Source organism: Schistocerca gregaria, chromosome 1 (genome assembly GCF_023897955.1).
Source record: "Schistocerca gregaria isolate iqSchGreg1 chromosome 1, iqSchGreg1.2, whole genome shotgun sequence".
Lineage (NCBI taxonomy): Eukaryota > Metazoa > Arthropoda > Insecta > Orthoptera > Acrididae > Schistocerca > Schistocerca gregaria.
The window spans coordinates 1,072,584,578-1,072,601,087 of record NC_064920.1 but is presented as its reverse complement, the minus strand read 5'-3'; the positions used below and the strand labels follow the sequence as shown (position 1 = coordinate 1,072,601,087).

The window sequence follows — 16,510 nt, the reverse complement described above, 5'->3', positions numbered from 1 at the left end:
GGCTCTTTCAATCTTTGCAATTGAGTGGCCAGATTGTTCCGAAAGGGTGGTGGTATGTCGCCGACTCTTACACAGGTTTACGCCAAAGCGTGCTCGAGAGCCACGTTCAGGGGTGACATGTGGGTTACGTTTCGACCAATAATGGCTGTTATGGGGGTTGAAAATACCTTCACGAGTGAACCTAGCTTCATCAGTCCATATCACGTTATTCATAAAATGTTCGTATCTTCCAGTTAGTGCGAAAGCCATTGACCTTCTCAATTTTTATTAGTGTGGACTCTTAAAGGAACAAGTTTGTAGCGCTCCATCTAGGAATTATCTACCTAATAGCTCGTGTGCACGCCGCTTCGGCAATGGTGGAAGCAGGTGTGTTGCGTAGGCTTCAGCATAGTATTATCCAGCGAGTGGGGAACTGTTTGAAAACGCGATGTGGTCGCTTTGAATATCTTATTTAAAGTGAACCATGCTTGGACGTGTACGTACCGGCTCTGTGAAAATAATCCTCGACTTCAAACGCACCGAACGGAATTACTGTGCTTAGCAGAATGTGCAACCTAGTGTAGTCTACCTACTGCGTTTTTTTGTAACTCATTGGATACAGACGATATTACTGTATCCACTATTATTTTCCGTTGGCTTTATTTGTGTCACGGATGAAACGAAGTGGTCATTTACGGCTGCAAGAAGTTCATGTAATGTCTTAATATTAAAATAAAGGTAACAATAACAGAAAGATACACACAAGATACCGCTTTGTGGTGATGGAAATGGATACAGTTTAATGCTTTAACTGAAAAAGAAAATGTGTGGTGCGAACATGACTCGAACATCGGCGAATCTGCGTATCCAATACGCAGGACATTGCTTCGTCTCATGGGCTAATGAGACAACTCCGCCAGAGCGCATAGTTCATGCTATCTGCTCTTGGAAACGCTACCCGCCGTTACAGCGTTGTCACTGCCTCGTTTTTTAAATTTCACTTCTATTGACTCTTTTGGTGGGACTGGATTTTGCCAGATAAACCTTTGTCTTCAATTGGGTTAAGGAATCCCGTGCCGTCCGCCAAGTAAGGCATTGTTTCTTGAAATGGTTCAAATGGCTCTGATCACTATTGGACTTAACATCTGAGGCCATCAGTCCCCTAGGACTTAGAACTACTTAAACCTAATTAACCTAAGCAATCACACACATCCACGCCCAAGGCAGGATTCGAACCTGCGATCGTAGTGGTCGCGTGGTTCCAGACTGAAGCGCCTAGGACCGCTCGGCCACACCGGCCGGCCATTTTTTCTTCACCCTGTATGTTTTAACTGTATTCTGTTAGTTCTACGTTGCATGTGTAACACAGATACGAGCAGTATTCTAAGATGGATCACACAAGTATTTTATAAACAGTCTCCTTTGTCGACTGATTTCACCCTCGCAGTATCCTACCAATTAACGGGAGTTTGCAACTTATTTTACCTACAGCTGAGCCTTTGTGACCATTTTGGGTCACATCCAAAGAAATTGTTGCACACAGGAATTTAATTGTTCAGGTGTGGCTCCCTCATATTGTAGTCATAGGACTTTTAATGTGCAAAATTTCACATTTTTGAACATTTAAATCCAGTTCTCAACCTTTACAGTATTTTAAGGTTTCATCAAGGTCGAAACGGCACAGCAGATCATTAAAGATAACAACGTCTTCGGCGTGTAACTGAAGATTGCTGAACAAATTAGCTCCCTGACAAAAGGCATGGTGGAATGACAATAATGATATAAAAAGGATAGATTTCTTCTCTTCCAACGAAGAAGGCCTTATGGCAGAAAGCTATAATGTATAGCAGTGTTTTTGTTGCATCTTTCTGCGACTCAGCGTCTCCTCTATATAGTGAGTGGCGATCTATGCTTTCGATAATATTGTTGTTACTCCATCCTGGACTTCGTTGTATACACAGGATGTTCAAAAAAGTGTCGAATACTTTGAAAGATCATAGTACTCATCGAAACAAGAAAATAAGCCCAATAAACATGGGCCTAGAAGCGAACACTTTCCAGGATAAGCACGTGTTTATAGGAAGGGCTGAGCGACGCTTGGTTGCCGATATTAGCAAAGGCGTTGCATTGGCCCTACATCAAATGGTATTATGAAGTCTTACTCAAAGTACTCTTACCTATTATTAGGCGGTCTGCAGTCAGTTATGTGGCTGTTCTTCGAGTTGTGTTGTAGCCTACGTTAGCTTCTGTCGTGTTTGTAAGCCTTACTGTACAGTACTGTCAATCCTTGGTATCATGATGTTCTACCTTCTTCCAAACGCAGATTCACTTATTTGTTTACTGACGTTGCGTTGTTTGTACGTACAGATGGTGTAGTACATTTACATTTTCTCTCTTCCATCAACTGGTTGCATTGGAAATCTACTTTTCGACAAGTAAAATGGCGGACATGATATTCTGCTATGGTTTATGAAATGGACATAGCCTGCGAGCCCGTGGCCTCTACGCTGAAAAATATCTGCAACGCACAGTGCCTTCTGATAAGCTGTTCGGCAGACTTTTCGAGCGGCTAAAGGACAAACTTACCCTTGCGCCTCGGAAGACTGACAGTCCGCACGCCTGAAACGGAGGAGCATACGCTACGTTCGGTGGAAGAAACGCTGAGACTGGTGTGCGACGATAAGCAGTAGCAGAAGGGGTGTCTCACTCTCTTATCTGGGAATGTACATGAATAATTGCTGTTCCCATATCATATAATGCGCGTTCAGGCCCTAATGTCACGGCGGTTCGGTCCACGGCTGTTGAAGAAGTTTGTCAAATATCCATTGTTGCCGGCCGAAGTGGCCGTGCGGTTCTAGGCGCTGCAGTCTGGAACCGAGCGACCGCTACGTCGCAGGTTCGAATCCTGCCTCGGGCATGAATGTGTGTGATGTCCTTAGGTTAGTTAGGTTTAACAAGTTCTAAGGTCTAGGGGACTATTGACCTCAGAAGTTGAGTCCCATAGTGCTCAGAGCCATTTGAACCATTTTGATCCATTGTTCACATCCAGGATTTTATTTACCTATGAGGCAGGGTTAACAAAGATGATGTTGTATATTTCCACATCCACCATGTACGGGCAGATGTAAATCCCCGAGCAATTCAGGAAAGAGGGGATCAACACCGATTCTCAGCCAAAGTATGGGTAGAAGTATTTGGCGATAGATTAACAGTGCCATCAGCGCTACCACAAAGGTTAACTGACTAGCATTATCTGGCCTTCCTCATTAATGTATTGCCTACCTTGCTGCAGGCTGTGCCACTGCAGTAAGGAATACAATTGTGATTCCTGACTGATGGCGCAACAGCCACTTACGTCACAATGTGCGCGAACATCTGACGCAAACATTTCAGGACCGCTGGATTGGTCACGAAGGCCTCACAACTTGGCCTGCTCGTTTCCCAGGCCTCAATCTCCTACAGACTTTTGGTTGTGGGAACACTTGAAGGAACTGTTCTACGCCACGCCAATCAACGATGTGTGGACACTACAGGCTAGCGTCTTCAGTGCGTGGTAGCAGGTACAACAACAACCGAGTATACTTGAGAGGGTGCGTCATTCATTAAACAGATGGCAGAAGGGTACACTGTCATGAATGGACACCCCATTCAACGCCTGATGTAAACACATATTTAACGCAGAAAGTATGCATTTCCGGATCCATGTCTATTGGACTTATCTCAGAAAGTATGCATTTCCGGACCCCTGTTTATTAGGCTTATTTTTCTTGTTTCGATGAACACTACCAACTCTCAAAGTATTCGACCCTTTCCGGACCCCTGTTTATTAGGCTTATTTTTCTTGTTTCGATGAACACTACACCTCTCAAAGTATTCGACGCTTTTTTTCAACATCCTGTATATGGTTCGACTTACTGTTACTGCTTTATGAGTTTTTATAGTCTCTGATGATGTCTAGAGCTTTGGAAGACGAACGGAAGGCAGAGAAATATTCCTTCGCCAACGTCCTAAAGCCCAAATAAACAAAACTCACAAAATACGCAGAAACCGTCCCCGAGAGACTGCATTGTATGCTCTGTAGGTATCATCTGCCAGCTCACGGATGTACGACGTTAGCAACACGGATGCCAACGCACTCTACTGGGCCGTGCTTGAAATTAGATCTGCATCTGTTGACTGCATCCTAAATAATATGCGTCTTCCACTTCACCAAGGAAACCTCAGTAGAGTAAAAAATTTCGTTTCATCGTTCTTTTTCTTATATCCATTCGTGTTCTGCTGAGTCAAATATCTTTCGGAAGTCACAAAATACTGTATCTGATTGACTACCTTGATACACAGCTTTCAGTATAATTTATGATTTTTTTGTTTTGTTTTTACATCTGCACCTAGAACTGCATCCACAGCTTCCAATGCCCGTTCCCTAATCTTCCCAACAGTGGTTCTTGAAAAGAACGTCGTCCTCCCTTCAGGGATTCCCATCTGCGCTCCCGAAGCATTTCCGTAACACGTGTTGTTCGAACCTGCTTGTAACAATTGTAGCAACCCGTCTCTGAACTGTTTCAATGTCTTTCTTCAGTCCTACCTGGTACGTATCCCAAACACTCGAGTAGTACAGGTGGCGCAGTGGTTAGCACACTGGACTCGCATTCGGGGGACGATGGTTCAAACCGGCGTCCGGCCATCCTGATTTGAGTTTTCCGTGGTTTCCCTAAATCACTTCAGGCAAATGTCGGGATGGTTCCTTGGAAAGGGCACGGCCGATTTCATTCTCCATCCTTCCCTAATCCGACCCTGTGCTCCGTCTCTAATGACCTCACTGTTGAAGGGACTTTAATCACTAATCTCCTCCTCCTCGATCAGTAACCAAGAACCAGTTCCACCAGAGTCCTATACGCAATCCCCTTTACAGGTGAATTTCTAAAATTCTCCCAATACACCAAAGTCGACCATTCGCCTTCCCCACCAGAGTTCTCATATGCTCGTTCCATTTCATATTGCTTTGCAGAGTTACGCCCAGATATTTAAACGATTTGACTGTGTCAAGCAGTATGCTAGTAATACTGTAACAGAACATTACAGGTTTGTTCTTCCTACTGATCCACATTGTCTTACATTTTCCCACAGCAAGAATTGTTGTGTAATACCACAACTTATCCAATACTTCTATTCCTGATATCACTACTACTACTACTAATACACATTCCAGCAGTATTCTGACATTGTGATTGGGAGCTGTTTGTTCTAAGTCGTGTCTCCCTACCACTTTCGCGCAACGACGATCTGAGCGTGTTTTTTAGGGAATTGACTAGTTTGAACCTGGGACCTGTTGCTGGTAAGGAGACGCCAGACCACACATGACATGGAGAGTTCAGAAGAGTTCAGTGAGACTAGCGATGATGTAATCAAATACTTAATGACTTCAGCGTCAGCTCCACTGCAATCTCTGTAAAAGAATCTTAGTGCTCACTAAATTTAGTGGAAGGGGTTCAAGGCTTTCCTATTTTTAGTTAGCTGGTAAAATAACGTCGAGAAAGTAGTTAAGTTTACCACTGGAATTTTTATTCTACTCACAAAACATTGTTTATAAATTGCACTATTGATAAAAGGAAATATTTTAATACACGATGCTAAAAACCAACTGCGTTTACAAAAATGTGAACAAATATTCACTGAATGGGTTTCCAAGTCCTATAATGGATCGAAGGATGACCTATGCCATATCACATCTATAATCTCGGTTTACGTTAAGTTTCATAAAAGAGAAAACTATCAAAATGGTCTACAGTGACCCTCAATTATCTCTAATTACTTATTTTACTTGTCGTAAATTACAGTGGCAGATGTGGCTTCTCATTAATTATATAACAGAAAAATCATCGCATTTCAGATTTTAACTTCTCGTAGCAAATGTGAATACCATGATCTTTAATTGACTGTCGACATTAGTATTATGCAAAAAGGGGATGTAACAGATGAGACTTCTGCAGTTCTGAGTGAAGCCTTATGCGCCCTTATGCGGCATCGCGTGTATTCATTACCTTGTCGTTCATTAGGCAGCGTCAGGGGGCGGCGGGCGGCGCAGCTCCATACACCTAGCCTTCTCGGAAGCAACTCTTTCTAACTTCTGCTTATTACAGTTTACCGAAGTTTGTTTAAGTAAAGCTATCTGGCTGTGTTTTCAAGTGACCAATCAGGGTCTCAATGTTAACCTGAAGCTCCGCCTACAAAAATTCTGTCTATCCAATGAGAAACGTTATACTTTCCGTGGTGGGGTAATGTTTTTAACGTTTGCAACGTAACAGAGACGCGTATACTCTCACGTTAAAACTTGAGACTGGTGTGGCCCTTTTAGTGTTATCGTAAGATCTATACTGGTCTTCTGGAGAAGTGGGTGTCCGTCCCGTATCGTAGTGCCTTCTAGCTTAACACAGTTCTGATCTCGGCTTCTTCTCTCGTTTCTCCCCTCAGAACTGCGTCTGTTTCACGGTGGGAAGATATGACATGAATTTAGGCGTTCTTGTGTATATCTGTGGTATTCCATTTGCTCACTCGTTGATCATATTGCTTTGGTTAATTTAATGTCAGGATCTATTCGGAGCTATGTGACATAGTAAAGCTGCATGCCCTCGGGAAAAATTACGGCAATACTGACCCTACGACTTATCTTAGAAGCTAGATTATGGAAAGGCAAACCTACGTTTCTAACACTTGTAGACTTACAGAATGCTTTTGGCAATGTTGACTGGAATACTCTCTTTCAAATTCTGAAGGTGGCAGGGGAAAAATATAGGAAGCGAAATGCTATTTACAATTTGTATTGAAACCAAATGGCAGCTATAAGAGTCGAGGGGCATGAAAGGGAAGCAGTGGTTGGGAAGGGAGTGAGACAGGGTTGTAGCCTCTTCCCGATGTTATTCAATCTGTATATTGAGCAAGCAGTGAAGGAAACAAAGAAAAATTCGGAGTAGATACTAAAATCCATGGAGAAGAAATAAAAACTTTGAGGTTCGCAGATGACATTGTAATTCTGTCAGAGACAGCAAAGGACTTGGAAGAGCAGCTGAACGGAATGGATAGTGTCTTGAAAGGAGGATATAAGATGAGCGTCAACAAAACAAAACGAGGATAATGGAATGTAGTCGAATTAAGTGGTGTTATGCTGAGGGTGTTAGATTAGGAAATGAGACACTTAAAGTAGTAAAGGAGTTTCGCTAATTGGGTAGCAAAATAACTGATCATGGTCAAAGTAGAGAGAATATAAAATGTAAACTGGCAATGGGAAGGAAAGCGTTTCTGAAGAAGAGAAATTTGTTAACATCGAGTATACATTTAAGAGTCAAAAGTCGTTTCTGAAAGTATTTGTATGGGGTGTAGCCATGTATGGAAGTGAAACATGGATGATAAATAGTTTAGACAAGAAGAGAATAGAAGCTTTCGAAATGTGGTGCTACAGAAGAATGCTGAAGATTAGATGGGTAGATCACATAACTAATGAGGACGTGTTGAATAGGATTGGGGAGAAGAGACGTTTGTGGCACAACTTGACTAGAAGAAGGTATCGGTTGGTAGGACATGTTCTGAGGCATCAAGGGATCACCAATTTAGTACTGGTGTCCAGCGTGGAGGGTAAAAATCGTAGAGGGAGACCAAGAGATGAATACACCAAGCAGATTCAGAAGGACGTAGGTTGCAGTAGGTACTGGGAGATGAAGAAACTTGCACAGGATAGAGTACCATGGAGAGCTGCATCAAACCAGTCTCAGGACTGAAGACCACAACAACAACATGTGACATTCTGCCGGATTTGCTATCATGGCAGGATTTTCATGGAAGGTGTTGGATTTTCCTGACTCCCTACAGTACTCACATTCTCCTTGACTACGGCTCCCACGTACAGCGGCGCAGCGATAGACATGAGTGTGGCGATGCCAGTGGTGATGCCCATCATGACGCCAGAGAAGTTGCGCGCCAGGTCGATGTGGTTGAGCTGGAAGCCCATGATGGTGACGCCATTGCAGCCCACAGCGACGGTCAGCAGCGCCACCGAGGCCGCCGCGTTCTCCACCTTGATGACGCTGAGCGCGAGCAGAGCCGCCGCCGGGCACCAGTGTCCTGCAACGCCACACCGTACACTGGCCACGTGCTCTGTGCCTGTCCACCCTACAACGTGACAGCCGTTGAGATAAGCTGTTGGCAGCTGGAACTGATGGCGCTTCCGACAATTGTGGTTGTTGCTCAGGTAAGGGGAGTTACGTGATAGGCAGTAGCTGACGTAGAGTATGTGATTAAGAGTATCCGGACACCCCCAACAACATGAGACCCAGAAAATATTAGATACAGGCTCCCAGGTAGATGCTATTTTCCTTGACTTCCGTAAGGCGTTCGATACAGCTCCGCACTGTTGCCTGATAAACAAAGTAAGAGCCTACGGAATATCAGACCAGCCGTGTGGCTGGATTGAAGAGTTTTTAGCAAACAGATCACAGCATGTTGTTCTCAATGGAGAGACGTCTGCAGACGTTAAAGTAACCTCTGGCCTGCCAGAGGAGAGTGTTATGGGACCATTACTTTTCACAATATATGTAAATGATCTAGTAGATAGTGTCGGAAGTTCCATGCGGCTTTTCGCGGATGATGCTGCAGTATACAGAGAAGTTGCAGCGTTAGAAAATTGTAGCGAAATGCAGGAAGATCTGCAGCGGATAGGCACTTGGTGCAGGGAATGGCAACTGACCCTTAACATAGACAAATGTAATGTATTGTGAATACATAGAAAAAAGGATCCTTTATTGTATGATTATATGATAGCGGAACAAACACTGGTAGCAGTTATTTCTGTAAAATATCTGGGAGTATGCGTGTGGAACGATTTGAAGTGGTTCATATAAAATTAATTGTTGGTAAGGCGGGTACCAGGTTGAGATTCATTGGGAGAGTCCTTAGAAAATGTAGTCCATCAACAAAGGAGGTGGCTTACAAAACACTCGTTCGACCTATGCTTGAGTATTGCTCATCAGTCTGGGATCCGTACCAGATCGGGTTGGCGGAGGAGATAGAGAAGATCCAAAGACGAGCGGCGCGTTTCGTCACAGGATTATTTGGTAACCGTGATAGCGTTACGGAGATGTTTAGCAAACTCAAATGGCAGACTCTGCAAGAGAGGCGTTCTGCATCGCGGTGTAGCTTGCTGTCGAGGTTTCGAAAGGGTGCGTTTCTGGATGAGGTATCGAAAATATTGCTTCCCCCTACTTATACCTCCGAGAAGATCACGAATGTAAAATTAGAGAGATGAGAGCGCGTACTGGGGCTTTTCGGCAGTCGTTCTTCCCGGGAACCATACGCGACTGGAACAGAAAAGGGAGGTAATGACAGTGGCACGTAAAGTGCCCTCCGCCACACACCGTTGGGTGGTTTGCAGAGTATAAATGCAGATGTAGATGTAGAACATACGTTTTTCATATTAGATGCATTATCGTGCCACCTATTGCTAGGTACTCCATATCAAAGACCTCAGTAGGCATTAGACATCGTGAGAGAGCAGAGGGGGGCGCTCCGTGTAACTAACGGACTTCGAACGTGGTCTGTTGATTGGGTGTCACTTGTGTCATACGTCTGTACGCGAGATTTCCACACTCCTAAACATCCCTAGGCCCACTGTTTCCGATGTGATAGTGAAGTGGTAACAAGGGACACGTACAGCACAAAAGCGGACAGGCTGAAATCGTCTGTTGACTGAGAGACCGCCGACAGGGTCGTAATGCGTAATAGGCAGTCATCTATCCAGACCATTACAGAGGAATTTCAAACTGTCTTAGGATCCACTGCAAGTACTGTGACAGGCGGGAGATGAGAAAACTTGGATTTCATGGTCGAGCGGCTGCTCATAAGCCACATATCACGTCGGTAAATGCCAAACGACGTCTCGCTTGGTGCAAGGAGCGTATATGTTGCACGATTGAACAGTGGAAAAACGTTGTGTGGAGTGACGAATCACGTTACACAATGTGGCGATCCTATGACAGTGTATGGGTATGGCGAATGCCCGGTGAACGTCATCTGCCAGCTTGTGTAGTGCCAACAGTAAAATTCGGTGGCGGTGCTGTTATGGTGTTGTCGTTTTTCCCATGGAGGATGCTCGCACCTCTTGTTGTTTCGTGGGGCACTATCACAGCACAGGTCTACATTGATGTTTAAGGCAAATTCTCGCAATTCGGGGATGGCGATTGAATCTTTCTACACGATCGAGCACCTGCACGGCCTGTGGCGGAGTGGTTACACGACAATAACATCCCTTTAATTGACTGGCCTGCACAGAGTCCTGACCTGAATCCCACACAACACTTTTGGGATGTTTTGGAACGCCGACTTCGTGCCAGGCCTCACCGACCGACATCGATACCTCTCCTCAGTGCAGCACTCCGTGAAGAATGAGCTGCCATTCCCGAAGAAACCTTCCAGCGCCTGACTGAACGTATGCCTGTGAGGGCGGAAGCTGTTATCAGGGCTAAGGGTGGGCCAACGCCATATTGAATTCCAGCATTACCGATGGAGTGCACCACGAACTTGTAAGTCATTTTCAGCCAGGTGTCGGACACTTTTGATCACATATTGTAGGAGCGCAAATGAGTATACTGTTATTCGATTCGGCATTAGTGAATGTGTTATTCATATTGTTAATCGGACTTCAGTACTTGTTGTTACACAATGGCTGCAACAGTCTGAGCACTTTGACCGATGCTCCAAACGCCGCTGTATTGAAACAGATTTTGGAGTATGCAGTAAACGGTTGTTTCAACCCGAAAATTTGCACATGCCTGTGTCATTTGGCGACTGTGCCTGCTTGAAAGTAAATTACCTACATTCTATTATGGACAGTGGAAATAGCAGACGATATTGTGGATATTATGCCAGAATACGTGCTAACCCCTAACACATACATAGATTTTGCTATCAAACCACTGCTCAGCATTTTACGTCCAGTCTCATTTTTTTCCTACTCCTTCTTAAGCCCCATTCCTTTCTTGGAAACAGACCAATCAGAGAACTTCTAAGCCAACACATACGTATTTAGATCCTCAAACCCCGACTCAACATTTTATCGTCCAATCGCATTTTTCAATTTCTTCTTTAACAACGCCACTTTCGTGGAAATTGGCCAGTCACAGAGCTTCTCAACCAGTGTACAGATATTTAAATCTCTCAATCTCAGCCCAGTATTTTTCTATCAAATGGGATTTTTCAACTCGTTTTACTGAAGTGGTGCACCTGTCATGTGTCTTTGAACTTTTATAACAGAGTATTTGATGACTTAGAAGCGCTCTGATTGATCTGTTTTCAAGAAACAGGCGTGGCTTAAGTAGGACCCGAAAAATTTTCTTGTGAGAGAGAGGTGTGTGTGTGTGTGTGTATGTGTGTGCGTGTGTGTGTGTGTGTGTGTGTGTGTGTGTGTGTGTGTGTGTGTGTGTGTGTGTGTGTGTGCTGATGATGATGATAATGATGACGCCGTGTGTAGGTTCTGCGAATTCTGACAAATCTGTGTGGGTTCTGCAAGTGACGACAAGATGGCGGTTCTGGGATACATACAGAGTGGCTGTTTCGTGGTAAGCTATGGTAAATAATGGTCTGTGAATGGGAGATCCAAATATGTGTGTGTTGGTTGGGCTATATCCAAGAAAGGGGGAGGGTTAAACAAGTACTCGAAAAATAAGGGACTGGGCAGTAAAATAGTGAGCGGTGCTTGGAAGAGCAAAATATGTGAGTGTGCTTTGTCTTATAAGCTCTCTGATACAGTTACTTCCAAGAACGTGTTCGCCTCAGGGGCGGTGAGGGAACAGGATTGGGAAGGGAAGCCGAGAGAGTCCTCTCAGGTGCTGGTCCTCTCTGGCGTTAGTCGCATGAATTTCGTCCCGTAAGCCCATTGCATTCTTACTGACATGGGTGAAGCTCAAATGGGCAATGCTCTACGGTGAGAAGAATTTGAAAGCTTACAAAAAGTTATAAGCAGAAGCAAGGTTCCTGCAGTATACGAGTTTTGCCCAGAATTATTAAGATCCGTGGGAGAACGCGCCTTGATAGAATTGTCCTACCTCGGGTAGAGGATACACCAGACAGGTGAAATACGCCAGACCTCTATAAAAATTTAATAATTTGTGTTACAAAAAAGTTGGTTGCTGCCTGTAGTGAGTGTCCCTGAAACACACATTTAATAACTAACGGTCATAAAATATTAACACTGAATATCTACAGAAGAATGAAACGACTGCTGATCCTGCGACCTATCTTAGAAGACAGGTTGATGAAAGACAACCCTAGTTTACTGCCATTCCTTAAAACTGAAATTGAATTTCTGAAAGTACTAGAAGGGATAAAATACAGAGAGTAAACGATTATCTAGATCTGGACTACAGTTGTAAGAGACGAAGGTAACTAAAGGAGAGTAAGCTGAAAAAGACTCTAAGAGGAAATTAAAAAAAAAAAATATTGCCTATAGCATAAACGCCAAAGGATTTGTACGTTAAATGGAACACAATGCATGATTTGAAAGGAGCTTATAAGAAGTGGATAAAAAACTAAAACTAAAGGCAGTCCGAACAGGACTTGGAAGGCCCAACGGGACCGACCGGCCGCCGTCTCATCCTCAGTCCACAGGCGTCACTGGATGCGGATATGGAGAGGCATGTGGTGACCACAACGTTCTCCCAGCCGTATGTCAGTGTACGAGAACGGAGCCGCTACTTCTCAATCAAGTAACGCCTCAGTTTGCCTCAGCGCCTTGCCAACAGCGTTCGGCAGACCGGATGGTCACCCACCGAAGCGCTACCCCAGCCCGACAGCGCTTAACGTCCGTGATCTGACGGGAACCGGGGTTACCACTGCGGCAAGGCCGGTGGCATTGGAAGAGTAAAAAAAAAAAAAAAGATCGGAATTAACTCAGGTGATGCTGAGAGAATTGGATTAAGCATCGAACCGCAATAAGTAAAGAGAACGTAATATCCAGACCGATAAAGCCATCAACAAAAAAGCGTTATTTGGAAGTGAAACGTGCACCATAAATGTTACATTCAAGAAGAGGATAGAAGCCTTTCAAATTTGCCTCCATGCTACTCTATCCTGTGCAAGCTTCTTCATCTCCCAATACCTACGATTTTTACCATCAACGCTGCCCTCCAACTGCCCTCCAATACGAAATTGGTGATCCCTTGATGCCTCAGAACATGTCCTACCAACCGATCCCTTCTTCTAGTCAAGTTGTGCCAAAAACTCCTCTTCTCCCCAATTCTGTTCAATACCTCCTCATTAGTTAAGTGATCTACCCATCAAATCTTCAGCATTCTTCTGCAGCAACACATTTCGAAAGCTTCTATTCTCTTCTTGTCCAAACTATTTATCGTCCATGTTTCACTTCCATACATGGCTACACTCCATACAAATACTTTAAGAAACGACTTCCTGACATTTAAATCTATACTCGATGTTAACAAATTTCTCTTCTTCAGAAACGCTTTCCTTGCCGTTGCCAGTCTACATTTTATATCCTCTCTATTTCGACAGTCAACAGTTATTTTGCTCCCCAAATAGCAAAACTCCTTTACTACTTTAAGTGTCTCATTTCCTAATCTAATTCCCTCAGCATCACCCGATTTAATTCGACTACATTTCATAATCTTCGTTTTCCTTTTCTTGATGATCATCTCATATCCTCCTTTCAAGACACTGTCCATTCCGTTCAGCTGCTGTTCCAGGTCCTTTGCTGTCTCTGACAGAATTACAATGTCATCGGCGAACCTTAAAGTTTTTATTTCTTCTCCATGGATTTTAATACCTAGACCGAATTTTTCTTTTGTTTCCTTTACTGCTTGCTCAATATACAGATTGAATAACATAGGGAAGAGGCTAAAACCCTTCCTCACTCCCTTCCCAACCACTGCTTCCCTTTCATGCCCCTCGACTCTTACAACTGCCATCTGGTTTCAAAATGTCGTTTTTGGCTACGTAGTGTGTGGTACCGGTTTACGACGATAGAGGAGAGAGCCATGTGGTTAGATGATGAACACCATTGGCGACACCATTTTAGAGTTTTTTATATTTTGACGACTATGTGGAGATGCACCTTGAAAGACACGGCTGCAACAAGGGAGGAAGCCACGATGTTTGAATTTTATTATCATTTTTATTGTGCCTGGTGCATGTTCCATTTTAGCAAGTTTTAACAGGTTCTTTTACTTTTTATTATTCTGGCGATGGAAGCTTGACTTCCGAAACGCGTCAATCTCAGCGTTTTACACTATAAACAAGTGGTTGAGCCGATATATTTTTTAACATTGACATTCACAACCACGACCTCTCATGCAGTATGGATAAAATCAAAGTTTCCCTTGTATTCTTCTAATCGTTTTTTCGACCGTTCTTTTAATATTAACTACTTAGCTGTCTACACAACTACACGGAATCCTCCAAATTCCTGATTTTTTGCGATCATTCTTGGCAGAGGTTAGGTGTTCACGTTCCTTCCGGTTGTATATTACAGCGATATTTTGTTTCGTCAAGATTTTTCTTGTGTGGCCAGAAATGCCCTTAATGAACGCTAGAAAACCTCTGGATTCCACAGACGCCTGTACATCGCAATGATCTTATCGTAGCTGTCTTAACTTCTTTTTATTCCAGCTGACGAATATCCATTCTTCAGCAACGCATCTATGGGATATTTCCGCGACAAGTAACTCCTTACTCTGTGCTCTAAGGATTATATAACTTTTCGAATTTGTCGTGAATGTTGATTTGAATCCTGGTGTAGGTATCGGACAGTGTGCGTCGGTTTTCGGTATATATAAAAGCATAAAACAAACTAAAACATAGTCAAAAACCCAGAACATAATGGTCATCTTGGAAACACAACTTACACCGTTCGCATACAGTATTTTAAGTGCCACGAATACTGTTAAGGTACAGCTTGCCTGATCATATTGGTTTGAAAACCACAGTGATGTACTATGTATGATCCTATTTTGTGTAGTACAGCTTGCCTTCGTCCGATCGCCAGAGGTAACAGATGCAATAAGAGACAGAAAGAATATTATAATAGACCGATGGCTGACCCCCAGGTCTTTAGATTTGCTGTCTGGATCTTACCCACTTACTTAAAGAGTTAGATGACGTGCATACAACTGGCAGGATTCAGTGTTTTTAAACTGAAAATTCAGCTCAGAAACACTGACCACATAAAATCCGTTACAACCGGGTATCAAGACTTGCTGTCGGACAAGGCAGAATGGATAGATAACATTACTTCGAAATTTTTAAAATCACCAAAAGATTATTCAAGTTAGTTGTTAGAATGTACGGTACTGCAGACAAATTATAGGAATTTCATCCGCGCAGGCACGGAAGTAGTCTGTTCAATCGAAGAACCAACGATGTAAATAAAATAATTGTTCAGGAGTGAATGGATATCAATGATATTCGTTTATGACATTACTGTCCTCAGTGAAAGTCATAAAGAATTGCTGGACCTGTTGGACAGAATGAACAACCTACTTGAGCGCAGGACATGGACTGAAAGTTTCTGAAAGACAGACGAAAGTAGTAATGAAGAGTGTAAATGGGATTAACGATAAACTTAACATAAAAATTGGAGACCATTTAGCAGACTAAGGGAAGAGAAAAATAACCCATGACGGAATAGGCAAGGAAAATGTGAAAAGCAAACTAGCATATGCAAAAAGAGCATACCTCTATAAAAGTAGTTTATCTGTATCAAAGATAGGCCCTAATTAGAGAAGTTTCGGAGATGTTTTTTGGAACGCAGCTTTGTATGTAGCGAACTATGGACTATGAGAGAAACGGCAAAAAAAAAAAAAAATCTATACGTTTCATATACAATGTTACAAAAGGACGTTCAAAATTAAATAGGCTAATAAGAAAAGAAATTAGTGCATCCTCTGTAGAATCTGTGTAAAACACTGACAAGAGCAAGGGACAGGCTACCAGGATGTCTGTAAAGACATCGGGTAATATGTTCCGTGGAAATGGGGAGAAACATAGAGGGCAAGTACTATGGCGGAAGAAAGAGAGTGTAATATGTACTACAAATAATTATAATCGATAAGGTTGGGTATGAGTGCTACTCTGAGATGAAGAGGTTGGCACAGAAGTCCTGACGGGTCGCATCAAACCAATCAGAAAACTGATGAAAAAAGAAATCTGAGCACACGCAGGATTGGACTGCATTTTTTTTTTATAAGCGAAACACAACGTATTTTCGGATTGTGAGCCGTCAACAGAAAGGATATACGAATCATGTTTTACATAATTTTTACAAATACACGAAAACCTATACTTTTCAACGCAATTTCCACCAATACTAATTAAAGATAACTTCCGATTTTTTCTTCATTAATAAGTGGTAATCACTGGGCGCTAGATCAAAACTGTATGGAGGGTGATCAAGTTCTTCCCAGCCATATGATGTGATGAGGTTTTGTGTTACTTCTACAGTATGCGGATGGGCATCTACATGAAGCAAACCGGA

The 16,510-nt window shown here is 43.1% G+C and overlaps 1 protein-coding gene across 4 annotated transcripts in view; it reads right to left on the bottom strand.

Annotated features, from left to right (window-relative positions):
* Positions 1-16,510, bottom strand: part of LOC126314797 (putative inorganic phosphate cotransporter) — a 239,165-nt gene that overhangs the window by 97,383 nt on the left and 125,272 nt on the right. For all 4 annotated transcript variants that reach the window (XM_049992445.1, XM_049992443.1, XM_049992446.1 and 1 more), the window contains one exon: positions 7,850-8,094. In XM_049992445.1, coding sequence (XP_049848402.1) covers positions 7,850-8,094 — 245 coding nt within the window. The remainder of the gene's footprint in view (positions 1-7,849; positions 8,095-16,510) is intronic.